This window comes from Bufo gargarizans, chromosome 3, assembly GCF_014858855.1.
Source record: "Bufo gargarizans isolate SCDJY-AF-19 chromosome 3, ASM1485885v1, whole genome shotgun sequence".
Taxonomy (NCBI): Eukaryota; Metazoa; Chordata; class Amphibia; order Anura; family Bufonidae; genus Bufo; species Bufo gargarizans.
In genome coordinates, this window is record NC_058082.1 from 292,976,459 (window position 1) to 292,990,678 (window position 14,220).

The following is a 14,220-nucleotide window of genomic DNA, read 5'->3' on the forward strand; positions in this document are numbered from 1 at the left end:
GCCGAAATCAGGCTATCCACCATGGAAGCAATCTGAGAAGAGTGCTCCAGATCCATATCCGCATCAGAATCCCCAAGCTCACCCTCTGACAGTGCGTCGCCTAACAGGGAGGACGCCTGTGACTGGGATCCAGGAGCAGGGGGGGATGCAGAGGCGTCAGAGGAGGAACGGTTACCTGCTCTGGGGCGCTTACTAGGAGGTCTGCCTCTGGTTTGTGTGCAATGCGGTTGCGCGGATTGCACCGGTGGCGATTTTTCTACCAAACGACCCAACAGAGAAAGGGTGGAATGGGAGACCTTAGAGAGGTCCTCCACTGCCCGAGACAGGGACCTTGCCCAGTCTGGTTCCCCCTGAACAGGGCGATCAAAGGCTTCTGTGGGCTGCAGTGTTCTAGGGGGATTGCTCTGCGCAGGCTTCTGACAAGCCGAGCACAGTGAGAGTGACTGGCCCCGAGGGAATTTGGCTGAACACACTGAACAGGCATAGTGAGTGGTCACACAGGTTGCCTGAGGGGGGTCAGTGGCCGGGTCAGACATGGTTTGATATCCTGCTGAACGGGGTATCTATCTCCTACCAGAGTGGAGCGAGAGCCAAGGTCCTGTGTCCACCACGCTGCGCCGGGAGGAAGAGGAAGTTTCAGCAGGGCGGGAGAATAAGCCACGCCCCCTGACAGCCCGGGAGCGGCAGGATAATGAAGAAGGCCGCAAGCGCCGCCCACCCCTGTGCACGTGACCGCAGCCGCGGCCAGCGTGCCTAAAGTCCCCGATAATATGGCTGCCCAGAAGGGGCCGCTTCGCTGCAGCAGAGGGGAAGAACCCGACACCGCCGTGCGGCAACGAAGGTCCCGGCGCGCCGCGAATAGCGCATCTGCCCTGCGCAGTGCCGGCTGCGATCGCACAGAAAGACACTGCTGTGCGCGATGCAGCGGCGAAGAACGGAGGGAGACGGAGCGGATAGGTCCGAGACAGGTGCCGGCGGAACGCACACGGGTGCGGGGGCGCGTGGACTGGGGGGGGCCGGGGGGCGCTCAGGGGCACTGGTGCCGTGCAGTACGGCACGCTGTTATACCGCGAGTGGGGGCCTGGGAGGCGAGTCACTTACCTATCTTCATCTGTAGACTTCACCCTCAGTTGTAACACCAGCAGGACCACCCTACGACCGCTGGCACCAGGCAACAGGGGTCCGGGCAGAAGAGGGCTGAAGAAAGGGTAGTCCTGTAGCTGGGGGGAAGCAGGGGAGCGAGGCTGCCCTGGTCTGCTTTTTCTTCTTGGGGCGGCAAGGCGGTGAACGAGGTACACCGGCCCGCCTCCCGGGGATGCAGGGACGCAAGCGACCCTGGACCCCCCATCCGGATTCTGGAAAAAATAAAAAATAAAATAATCAAAGCGCCACCCTGCAAAGCAGGGAGGTCTGCCTCCTACGACACTAAGCTAAAAACTGATATGCTCTCTCCAGGCTGGAGGGGGTATAGCCTGCAGGGGAGGAGCAAACAGCTTTCAGCCTAGTGTCGCCTCCTAGTGGCAGCAGCAAGCTATACCCATGGTCCTGTGTCCCCCAATGATATGAGCGAGAAAAGACTTTAGTGGGGTGACAGAACCCCTTTAAATACAGGATTGCCTTACATACCCATTCAAATTTTATTTTCGGCCCTTGACGTTGGCTCGGTCTGATAATGTGGCCCCCACCCAGAAAACGTTGTGCACCCCTGCTCTCAAGCATGTCGAAGAAGGCGAAGAAAACTTTGCAACGTTTATAGACAGATTTTTCTACCACAGATACATCAGTAAATCTGGGCCTATGTTTTACTTGCAAGAAAATGAGATGAGAAAGCTAATTAAGCAAATATCCACCTATGAACAACATTTTACAGTATGAATGTATATCTGTATATGGTTTGTTTCTGGCATTGCAGCTGAACTTTATCCCCAGAAGCAGCTAGCCATTCCTGCAGGTGAACCTTGTACAGTCTAATATGCATGGTGAAACCAGCGTTGTTTTCTGCCTATTTCCTAAGATGGAGGTGAAGTTGATTTCGTATGTGTTGGAAAAAGTCATGCAGGGGCTTAATTGCTAACGCACTCAAACCATACAACACATTTTTCAATGCATTTACGCCCGATAGCTGAGTGAGAGAATTCAGCTAGACTCTGGGAATGTAACCCAGAACAAGCAAAATACTCTAATGTTATTTTACTTGCCAACAAATAACTGTGTGTTCAAAGGGGACCGTCAAATCCAAACTACTTATATCTCAAACTTACAATGGCTGCTACGCAACCTTTCATCTTAAGTAAAAAAAAAAATATAATACAGTTACCTTTCAACTGATTTTCCACACACTGTATCCCATTTATCCCTCACTTCTCCAAGAAGATGGTCTAGCTTCTGCACATCATCATTTAGTGAGGCCTTTTCTTTTAAAGCACGTCCGGTCCTGACAGTCGTGTCATACACTGGCTGTTTACTACCTAATGTCTTCTGGAATTCCTATTTGTAAGAAAAAGGGTGTTTTAGGTTTCAAATGTAAAAGAAGTAAATAGGAGGCTTGCAGTTCTTCGTAAGAACATCTCCATGGCCCAGGACAGGCTATTCACAGGTAATCTAACCTTGTGCTTAGAAAGCTGTAATTTAATCTTGTCTGGATCATTGGAGATTTCCATTTCTGAATCCAGGTGGTTCTCTGCTTCTTCCAACCAGTCTACCAATTTCTTCCAGGCTTCATGGAACTAAAACACACAAATGCCTTTAACACTGATGCACCATTCTCCGTAGGAAAAAAAAACCATCTGACATAATATGTACTTAATTTGAACTTAACGGGAATCTGCCAACAGATTTATGCTGCACTGAGTGTAGCATACACTGGTGACAAACCCTGATGAAAATGCTTGGTCAATTACATGAAATGATCCAGTTATTTTCTTAAAAGCATTACTGCAGCTGACTGGCAGATATCTTCTCATGCACAGTACAGGAAGAGAGCTGAGAGCTTATGAGTATGAGCACTCCCAAGCTCGTGCACTGTATAGAGCAGACGCTAGTGCTCAGCTGGAGCAGCTCAACACTGATTTTAAGAAAATGACTGGGGCAATTTAAGTAACGCCTCTTGCACACGACTGTATGGCTTTTTCAGTATTTTGCTGTCCGCAAAAAATACGGATGATGTCCGTGTGCATTCCGTTTTTTGCAGAACGGAACAGCTGGCCCCTGACAGAACAGTACTATCCTTGTTCGTTATGCGGACAATAATAGGACATGTTCTATCTTTAAACGGAAACGGAAGACATACAGTATACCTTCGATTTTTTTTGCGGATCCATTGAAATAAATGGTTCCGTATACAGAACGCAAAAAACAGAAGAGGCCTAATCAAGTGTTTTCATCAGGGTTTCTGGTTGCTGCCATCGGACTGGACAGCACAAACTAGGGAGATTCCCTTTCATTAAAATACTGGATTTTTTTTTACTTGCTAAAGGCTAGACAGCAGATGTAACATATAACTTGAGGCACCGTACAAGAAATGCATTGTGGTTTCATTTTCCACGGTCCCCATACAAACCTGTTTTGCTCTCTTCCGTGCGTCGTCCAAGTGACGGCCTCTCTCCACAGATCTCTGAACCACCTTTTCCCATCTAGACTGGACACTCAGCAGTAGATTCTTGATCAGGACAACATCCTGCTTCTGACTGAGGAACTTTAGCTGGTTACCGGTTTTGTCCAGCTCAATTATTTGCTCACGATGTTCATTAACCTCATTTACAAAAACCTAAGAAAGCCAAAAAGAAAATTATCTTTAAGTAATGATAGCCATAGGAAAAATAAATGAATGGTATTTAACAGGCAATAACCTTATGCTCGTCAATCTGAAAAAGGACAGTGTCCAGGATGAGACTAGGAGGTGGTGCAATGTTCAGGCTTTGCTCAGCTTGGGTCAACCAGTTGATAAAGTCTTGCAATGAATTCTGGAAGTCTGTGGCTAGGCCGAGAGCTTCTTCCAATTTTGTCTGTTGATATTAAACTCACAAAATCACTATCACAGATAAAAGCACCCACACATATAAGAACTATATACAGAGTGCTACCAAAGCAGTGTCCAACATGTAGCATCAAGAACTTACCTTCCTCTCCTCTACTTTGTTGTTAATGTTCTGCCATTTTCTCTTCAGAAGGGCAACATTCTGCTCTGTGGCAGAGCCTGCAGAATCATCTCGGCTCAAAATCATCAGCTGCCCCTTGTCCAAAAGCTGTTTATATAGCTCTTCATTTGCCTTCACTTCAGCATACAATTCCTTCAAAGATAAGGGAGCTGTGTTGAGACCTATGCCCACTCTTTATGGAAACTTAAATGTCAATGGTGGGAAAACCTCTGTAAGTCAATACCATATTGTAATGGGGCTCTCAGCGTGCTTCTGTACAGAGACCATCTTATAAAATGAGTACATACACTATTATAGGTCAACCTTGCCACCAGATGAAGCAAACTGAAGATGGATTCTATCCGGGTGCACTGATTTCAATAACAGCAGCACAAGTCCATTTTCAGTTTCCTACCCCATTGTCAGTCTTCTCCGAATTTTTTTTTTTTAACTTATCCGTGCATTTATCGTTGTGACTACTGTATATTACATTTCAGAAAATCACGGTATAGCATCAGGTATAAACAAGGGCATCAAATTGCTTTTTCATCGGGAGATCGGTGGCACCTTTACACAGGCATATCATGAACGAGCATCCACATTTTTTCTGATAATCGACTAATGTAAAAGGAACTTTACTGGAACAAAACGTATACTGTTATGCCTAGTGCCGGGTCTGAGGGGGTTATGCATGTCACATGGACTCAAAAAAAACCAAAGAGAAACCCTGTGTCTTTCATCCATCTCAGCTCTTGCACCAGGCAGTACACTGTATATCACTTTTGGATAGTGGGTTCCTCTAACAATATGAGAAACAGTGATTTTTTATATTTATTTTTTTACGTATAACCAAGTCATTTTTTTATCCATTTGTCATTTATAATTTTACACTTACACTAGGCAATTCTTGTTAGGTAGCAAGTCCTGTCACAGTATGTGGATGTAAATTTCAATAGACAAACCTTCCCCTCCCCGCCATGATAGCCAAATCATTGTCATTGGAGATCACAGAAGAATCTCTTACCATATGAGTCTGAAGTTGCTCACGCGCTGTCTCTGGAAGTCCACCAGTGGGTTTGGCGGCTGAAAGTTGTCCTTCTATTCTGCTCTGCCACTGGATGAAATCTTCAATCTCACCAGAGTAGCCTTGAGCCTGCAAGTTACACCAAAATATGGAACACTTAGCGTAAATATAACAGAGTGAGTGGGTAATAACATAAAACCTCCCTTAACAAAAAGCACTTAAAGTGCTCACAATTGACAAAACATATTGGAGCAGACAAGACAAGAAGTACCACATTTATCATAGTAAACAACACTTTTGTTAAACTTTATCTCACCTATTGGTTAGCTAACTATGTGACAGAATTTGGTATTCCTGCTAAGCCATGCCTTTAGTAAGCTAGGTGCAGTGAATTTTCCTAAAACTAGATGGGACATATTTTGCCAAAAAATGCACAAAATTTTGGTGCATTTAAAAACTAGGTCTAGGAGCAACCACACCAGTAAATGTGGACCATGATGTCAAAAATCACACTGCTGAGAATGACTGAAACCTCAGAAGAGTTAAAACATGTCCTTAGACTGTGAGCCCCATTGGGGGCAGCTTGAGGCCAATGTCTGTACAGCGCTGCAGAATATGTTAGCGCTATATAAATGTCAGTGACTGAAGACAGATACACACAAAGTGCCCTCATTTAGACACGTACAGGTCCTTCTAAAAAAATTAGCATATTGTGATAAAGTTCATTATTTTCTGTAATGTACTGATAAACATTAGACTTTCATATATTTTAGATTCATTACACACCAACTGAAGTAGTTCAAGCCTTTTATTGTTTTAATATTGATGATTTTGGCATACAGCTCATGAAAACCCAAAATTCCTATCTAAAAAAATTAGCATATCATGAAAAGGTTCTCTAAACGAGCTATTAACTTAATCATCTGAATTAACTAATTAACTCTAAACACCTGCAAAAGATTCCTGAGGCTTTTAAAAACTCCCAGCCTGGTTCATTACTCAAAACCGCAATCATGGGTAAGACTGCCGACCTGACTGCTGTCCAGAAGGCCATCATTGACACCCTCAAGCAAGAGGGTAAGACACAGAAAGAAATTTCTGAAGGAATAGGCTGTTCCCAGAGTGCTATATCAAGGCACCTCAGTGGGAAGTCTGTGGGAAGGAAAAAGTGTGGCAGAAAACGCAGCACAACGAGAAGAGGTGACCGGACCCTGAGGAAGATTGTGGAGAAGGACCGATTCCAGACCTTGGGGGACCTGCGGAAGCAGTGGACTGAGTCTGGAGTAGAAACATCCAGAGCCACCGTGTACAGGCGTGTGCAGGAAATGGGCTACAGGTGCCGCATTCCCCAGGTCAAGCCACTTTTGAACCAGAAACAGCGGCAGAAGCGCCTGACCTGGGCTACAGAGAAGCAGCACTGGACTGTTGCATGTCATTCGGAAATCAAGGTGCCAGAGTCTGGAGGAAGACTGGGGAGAGGGAAATGCCAAAATGCCTGAAGTCCAGTGTCAAGTACCCACAGTCAGTGATGGTCTGGGGTGCCATGTCAGCTGCTGGTGTTGGTCCACTGTGTTTTATCAAGGGCAGGGTCAATGCAGCTAGCTATCAGGAGCTTTTGGAGCACTTCATGCTTCCATCTGCTGAAAAGCTTTATGGAGATGAAGATTTCATTTTTCAGCACGACCTGGCACCTGCTCACAGTGCCAAAACCACTGGTAAATGGTTTACTGACCATGGTATTACTGTGCTCAATTGGCCTGCCAACTCTCCTGACCTGAACCCCATAGAGAATCTGTGGGATATTGGGAAGAGAAAGTTGAGAGACACAAGACCCAACACTCTGGATGAGCTTAAGGCCGCTATCGAAGCATCCTGGACTTCCATAACACCTCAGCAGTGCCACAGGCTGATTGCCTCCATGCCACGCCGCATTGAAGCAGTCATTTCTGCAAAAGGATTCCCGACCAAGTATTGAGTGCATAACTGAACATAATTATTTGAAGGTTGACTTTTTTTGTATTAAAAACACTTTTCTTTTATTGGTCGGATGAAATATGCTAATTTTTTGAGATAGGAAATTTGGGTTTTCATGAGCTGTATGCCAAAATCATCAATATTAAAACAATAAAAGGCTTGAACTACTTCAGTTGGTGTGTAATGAATCTAAAATATATGAAAGTCTAATGTTTATCAGTACATTACAGAAAATAATGAACTTTATCACAATATGCTAATTATTTGAGAAGGACCTGTATATGGTGTAGTTTTCCAATCACAGTCCTTGACAGCACTTTTTCACCTCCAGCAATAGCTAATAAAAAGGGCCCACAACTGAATGCTGCTGTACAGTAGCGCACATATAGTACCCGGTCACGAGTGCATTCGTTTCACGGCCCCTTCGTGATGGGAATCCTAAACACCATGCAATATCTGAGGCTGGAAAACTAATATTTCACACTACGAACCTGCTGAAGAGCCATGTCGAGCTGCTGCTCTCTCTCCTCGGTCCTCTGCAGTACAAACTCCCATGACTGGTTCAGCGTCTGCAGCCGACTTCTAAGGCTGTTGGCGTCATCTCTGGCACTGGACTCCAGCAGTTCATTTCCAGCCTTGTTGACAGTTTGCACTGTACTCTCATGAGCTAGCACATCATTTTTCAGTACCTGCAAATAAACAGGAAGAAGGAGCACATAAATACGACCTTTACATGAAGGCAGCTATATTAAAAATAAAATGTAAATAAAATCATAGCAATATAATTATCATTAGCAAAATTATGAAAACCAACCACAACTGTATGATTGAGCACTTATAGCAGCAATCACAAAGTGACAAAATCTGTGTACACAATGTCAACACTTACATGATGCTTTGCAAGCTCCACCTCAATAACTTTAGGGTCCCCACTGATGGGTTTCTGGGCCTCTAGCAACTCTTCTGTGTGTGTCAGCCATGACATTACCTCTGCTAAAGCATGCTGGAATTGTCCAAGGGCCAGCAGGGCAGCTTCCAATTTGTGCTGCAGAAAAGAGAAACAAATCATTGGGTGTGATAGGGCACGCACCTGCTAGGAGGCCATCGTTGGGAGGAGGCCCCAGTGCCAAAAGCAGAGCTTCCATATACAAGCTTATATTCTGAACATTAATAAAGACATTGTACATTTGAAACAAGTCTCACTGGTCCAAAGAGTTCTGCTTATTCCACATATCACCTCATTCAGACTCCTTACCTGTCTGTGGGTAATTTTCTCTCCAAGATTCTCCCATAAATGCTTCAGTTCAGTGAGTGGTCCCCGAATGATGTCTCGATCTGTGTCATCAATGGCTTTCTTCAACATCAGCTCTCCTTGATGATTTAATTTCTCCATTTCAATTTGCTGCTGGTAAACCTCCACCTTAAACTCCTAGTAACACAATAAATAAAAAGGGAATTAATGAGCATGTCCAAAAGCAACACTCCTGGATACATTCTACCACGTTGTACAGACGAAGTAACATTTAATTAAGGGGCTGCATTTACCTTCATTTCATTGATCTGCTCCTTCACTGTATTGGTATCTGTCCCAACAGGAGGCATGTCACAGAGTTTAATCACAGCATTATCCAACCAGTCAAACATTGCCTAAAAGACAGAGGCAAGCCTTTTGAGCCATTGCTATTTTAATAATAAAATATAGATCTTTACCTAAACGTTCTTTTCCCTAGTTAAAGGTTTCCATCATTCATATAGGGATCGGGTAGACATAAATTGAGACATACCATGCTCCAAGGGCCTACAGATCTTGCGGGAGCTGCTTCATTTATTATATTACTATATAACTCAGATTTATCTCCAAATGGGTTTCTGAATCTCCACTTCTGAACACCATATGGCTTATTTTTTGCAATTACAATCTTGGTGGCATGTACTAGAAGCTGGGGACTACAGATCCCCTCATCTACCGATTCTTGGTTTAGCTAAATAAGTCTGGTCACATTCTAAAGTAGTTTCCCACTCCTACCAGCATAGACAAGCAGAGGCTCCTCTGTGTTGTAACTATGGCCTCTCCCATCTAGTTAAGATTTGAGTTTTTGGTCATTTCTTAAATTAAATATAGTAATTCAAATATACAACTTTAATGGATTCCCTAAGACTGTTAGTGATCTGGAGGACTCATTTCAAGTCTCTTTTTTAGATGTTTGAAGTTGCATCATGCTCTGCTTCATTACTCCAATTTACACCTCTGATTAGAGATATTTCTTCATTCCCTTTGATTAGAATATTTCACTCACAGGGCCCGAGAGAATTGATATCACTCATATACACCCAACTATCTGCCCAAATGTAATGCTGCTGAGTCTAAATGGAAGAACAAACATTCCTACCAAATACCAAGAAGTATGGAGAATGGCGCAACAATACCACTTAGGAGTAACTCCAGTCTAGCAATAAGATGATCCAATTATGAATCGAACATTGCTATTTGACACCTTTGCGCTTGTTTCAAATCGGTAGGATACCTGCTAATTTCTGCCATAGATTTGTCCAACATGTGTGCCAATACCCTTATATCTTCTCCTTCTGGACAGAAGTAATAAAACTTCAGGTTTTGGGTAGGCCGGTTCCTCAATCTCCTGAGATGTGTCTTCTAGGTATAATACCAGAAGACAAATGTATATTTCTTCAAGGCACACTATGCTAGGAAAACCATTGCCATGAGCTGGATGGCAGAAAGACCTCCACCCCTTTCTCAAAGGAGGAATCTGGTGAATAGTATACTCCCATATTGGGTTATTTGGTGCAACTATCCTCTGACTCTCTTCAATGGGCAAAAAATTGGATGATTTAATAGTGAATGTATCCCCTTCTTAATATATTTGCTATTCTTTGGTCTGTCATACCTTATTTTATGGAATGGGCAGATACCTGTGTAGACTACATGTCTGCTTTTGTGATACTCAGATAGTCGCTGACCTCATGATATGTCTGGACTCTTGAAATGGTATTTGATATTTATTGTTCTATGGATCTACTTTCTAGATTTTATTTATTGTTATATGTTGTAGTTTTGGTTTTCAATAAACAGAATTAAAAATGAGATGTACACATATGAGATATAGGGTGAGAAAAGACTGTATGAGTAAGTCTCATTATCCACTTGCTTGTAACTATAGAACTATAGTTTAAAATGCTCAATATCTCTATGTCACACCAATATATTAGGGGCTCACAAAATTAAAACTCCATTGTTCCAATGATTCACATACAGCTAGGTCACATCTAAATGTCTTTGTGTACTGAGCTACCTATAGGGAATCCAGTACTGGGGCTACACGGTCCTATTGTGACAAGCATACACGTACAGTATCGGCAGCTCTATATTGTTTGGGCCATTTTAGTTTAATGTATTGTATACTGTCTATTGGTAGAAATTTACCTGCAAGGTGTCTTGATACTGCACAGCATGGGACATTGCATCTCTGAGTTTCTCCAGACGTTCTGTCCAAGTTTTCTTCAGATTTTCCCAGGCTGAATTCATCTAACAGAAGAAAAATTGCTTTAAAAAAAAAAGGCAGGAAATAGTAAAACTATGAAAAATTTGTAATATTTGCGCTCAGTCAACTAAAGTAGAACAAGACACACATTTGTTGATTTGTAATGAACCAGGTTTTATTTAACGTCCAGCTTTTTTAACCCCATGTTGCTCTGTGGGGAAAGCTGCATGTGGCTGCTCATCTGCTCATTTTCCATTTGAAGTACCTCATCAATGCTTTTCTTTACTTCTGGTTTTTCTGTCTCTCCACAAGCAAATATGAGGTCAGCTCCAAGGATCCTAATAAACTCCAGTTCTTCGTGAAGTCCATCAGTCTCCTCCTTAATGGACTAAAGAAAATATAGAAGTATATTTTCAACAATCTATGGCAATTTGAGCAGAAACAGGAAAACAGACTACTAGTATAGGTTCCTTACATCTGCAGCCTCAATCTGCTGTTTAATCATTGACGGGTCAATTCCAGGACTCTCCAGATCATGGACAATCTCATGTGTGTCTTTAATAGTGGTTAGCAGTGAATTCATGTCCAACCAAAACTTCTCCGCCAGCTCAAGAACATCCAACAATTTCATTTCACGCTCGTCTGCTTTGGTTTTGATATCTTCCCAGAAGAATGTAAGCCGATCCAGCTTATCTTGAATTTCTGCAGCAATATACAAGCACAAACTCATGTCACGTAAATCGCATTTTTGTCAAAATACACATATTTACTACCCAATGGCTTATAAAGTAATACGGTATATTTTAACAATAGCAATGTAAAAGGAGGACTGAGAACCTGATGTTACCATGGACACCTAGCTTTCCGATGTGATCAATGGTAAAGACACAAAGACATAGCAAAACAGGTTTAATTTGAGTCTTAGAACCAGCTTTCTCACCTTTCGCCGCTGGATCCATGTCTGCACCTTGTGAGCGACTGAGTAGCTCTTCCCCACGATGTTTCAAGGCCTCAAAGGAAGACAGTAATTTTTCAAGTTCCATAAGTGTGTTCTTGTTGTCACTGATACAATCCCGGATCTTTTCCACTTCTGCAGGTATGGGAGGAGACATATGTAGGCGAGACGCCATGCTCTCGAGTGTCTCCAACATAGGTCCCACCTTGTCATGGAACTGGTAGAACAATAAGTACATGAACATAGTTACATTTATCAATGGCCGAAAACCACGAACTATGAAGGAAGCAGGACATAAAGCAAAGGCTAAGGTTAGACGCCAATGAAGCGGGATGACACTTACCTCCACAATCTGTAATGCAGAATAGTCAGGCCGACAGGGACATGTTACCATGGCAGCACAACAGAAAGTTAACACATTCCACAAGGAAAGGGAGATGACGTGAGATGAGAGGAGAGATGGGGGTTAGTGGAACATGAACCACAGCAACTCAACAATGCAAACACACGGTAACACATGGGCAAACCATAAAACACGCTAATGCCTGGACTATGGAGCAAGATGGTGAGGAGACTACACAGGATGCAGGACACAAATCACTTGCATGTCAAGTCCACAAAAAACGTGCAACCCATTGGGCAAATGACAACCACCAGAACTTAGACAAACTATTAGTTCAGTTCTTACTCTTAAAAGGGGTTGGCAAAGTTAGTGAACAGCAAAAAAAAGTCGTTACTTCCAGCGCTGACACTCCGATCCTCCACGCCGGACTTAGTCTGGCTGTAGTGGTGGAGTCGGGAAGGAATTTTTTTCCCTAAGAAGATTGGCTTCTACCTCATGCCATTTTTCTGAAAACTCTGCAGGTGAACGGAATGTGAACTGTATGGATTAGGGGTGCACCGAAATGAAAATTCTGGTCCGAAACTGAAACCGAAAATTCAGGATGCCCTTGACCGAAAACCGAAACTGCCTTTTTGCCCAAATACTTTTAAAATACTTTTTTTAAAATGATATTTATAACAGTGCCATCCACGGACCCCCACCCACCCCATAACAGTGCCATCCACAGACCCCCACCCACCCCATAACAGTGCCATCCACAGACCCCCCCACCCCATAACAGTGCCATCCACAGACCCCCCACCCCATAACAGTGCCATCCACAGACCCCCCCACCTCATAACAGTGCCATCCACAGAGCCCCCCACACCTCATAACAGTGCCATCCACAGACCCCCACCCACCCCATAACAGTGCCATCCACAGACCCCCCCACCCCATAACAGTGCCATCCACAGACCCCCCCACCCCATAACAGTGCCATCCACAGACCCCCCCCATTGCCGCTCCATTACAGACTAGTTATAAAATGTGTACAATTAATAAGCATTCTATTCATGAGGTCCCCTCTGCAGTAGAATTCAATATAGCCACATCCTACTCACAGGGCTGTTATCTTAATGCTGGCCGGCCGGGCAGACGAGCGGCAGCGTCACGACTGACGTCACATGCCTGCGCCGCCTCCTTCATTCAGAAAGTAGGCCGGGCACATGACGTCAGTCGTGACGCTGCCGCTCGTCTGCCCGGCCGGCCAGCATTAAGATAACAGCCCTGTGAGTAGGATGTGGCTATATTGAATGTTCTACTGCAGAGGGGGCCTCATGAATAGAATCCTTATTAATTGTACACATTTTATAACTACTGGAGCTGGGGGCCGGAGCACAGTGAACGCACCGGCCCCCAGCTCCTCCTCCCAGTCCCTCCCCGCTGATTTCTGCCGATATGTACCAATATCGGCCAAAATGGATTAGGCCCATTTTCGGCCGATATTTTCGGCCGCCGGAATTTCGGTGCACCCCTAGTATGGATGCATCTCTTTCTCAGCCTTAGAAACTATGGGGGAAATTTATCAAAACGGTTGCTTTCTGTGCTCATCATAAACCAGGCCTCATCATAAATTAGGCACATCCTCTGGCAGTCTGTGCGCCTAACAGAAATCTAATTTCCTCCTGTGTTACTATGTTGATGTGTCCATACATGCCACATGACTTGTGGTTAAGGCTGTACACATACTTCTGTTGCCAGTGACTGGCTGCAGTGGAGTCTAGGAAATACTGTATGCCATGGATACAGGGGCAGGGAGGATCAGAGCAGCAGCATTGGAAGTAGGTGAGTGTATGTTCCTAGCTGGGAGACATTTTATAACTCAGACAACCACTCAAATTTTTCTTTAAAGAGGACCTTTCATCAGTTTAGCCCTAGTCTAATTATGGTCTTACCTTATAGGGCGGCTCCCACTAATGCCATGGCACTTTTTTTCCCCCCAAAGATTTCGGCGCCTTATATCATAATGAGCCGACTTGGTTATACTAGGCGGAGACTCGCAGTTTCGCTAGGGGCGGTTCTCTCCTCCCTGGCTAAGAGCGGTGCGTTCACAATCAGGGAGAAGAGAACCGCCCCCAGCGAAACTGCGAGTGTACGCCTAGTATAACCGAGTCGAATATAAGGCGCCGAAATCAACGGGGCCAATAGCGGATGAACGAGGGACAAAGGGGGGGGGATATAAGTGCCATGGCATTAGTGGGGGCCGTCCTATAAGGTAAGTCCATAATTAGACTAGGGCTAAACTG

General features: G+C 44.2%; 1 protein-coding gene across 1 annotated transcript in view; it reads right to left on the reverse strand.

The window, feature by feature from the left end:
- Positions 1–14,220, reverse strand: part of LOC122932160 (microtubule-actin cross-linking factor 1-like) — a 259,477-nt gene that overhangs the window by 28,751 nt on the left and 216,506 nt on the right. The window contains 15 exon segments of the mRNA XM_044286418.1: positions 2,318–2,487; positions 2,607–2,726; positions 3,560–3,766; positions 3,849–4,004; positions 4,119–4,289; positions 5,161–5,289; positions 7,626–7,823; positions 8,024–8,179; positions 8,390–8,563; positions 8,680–8,781; positions 10,577–10,678; positions 10,900–11,022; positions 11,110–11,336; positions 11,575–11,806; positions 11,933–11,941. Of these exon segments, the coding sequence (XP_044142353.1) occupies positions 2,318–2,487; positions 2,607–2,726; positions 3,560–3,766; positions 3,849–4,004; positions 4,119–4,289; positions 5,161–5,289; positions 7,626–7,823; positions 8,024–8,179; positions 8,390–8,563; positions 8,680–8,781; positions 10,577–10,678; positions 10,900–11,022; positions 11,110–11,336; positions 11,575–11,806; positions 11,933–11,941 (2,276 nt within the window).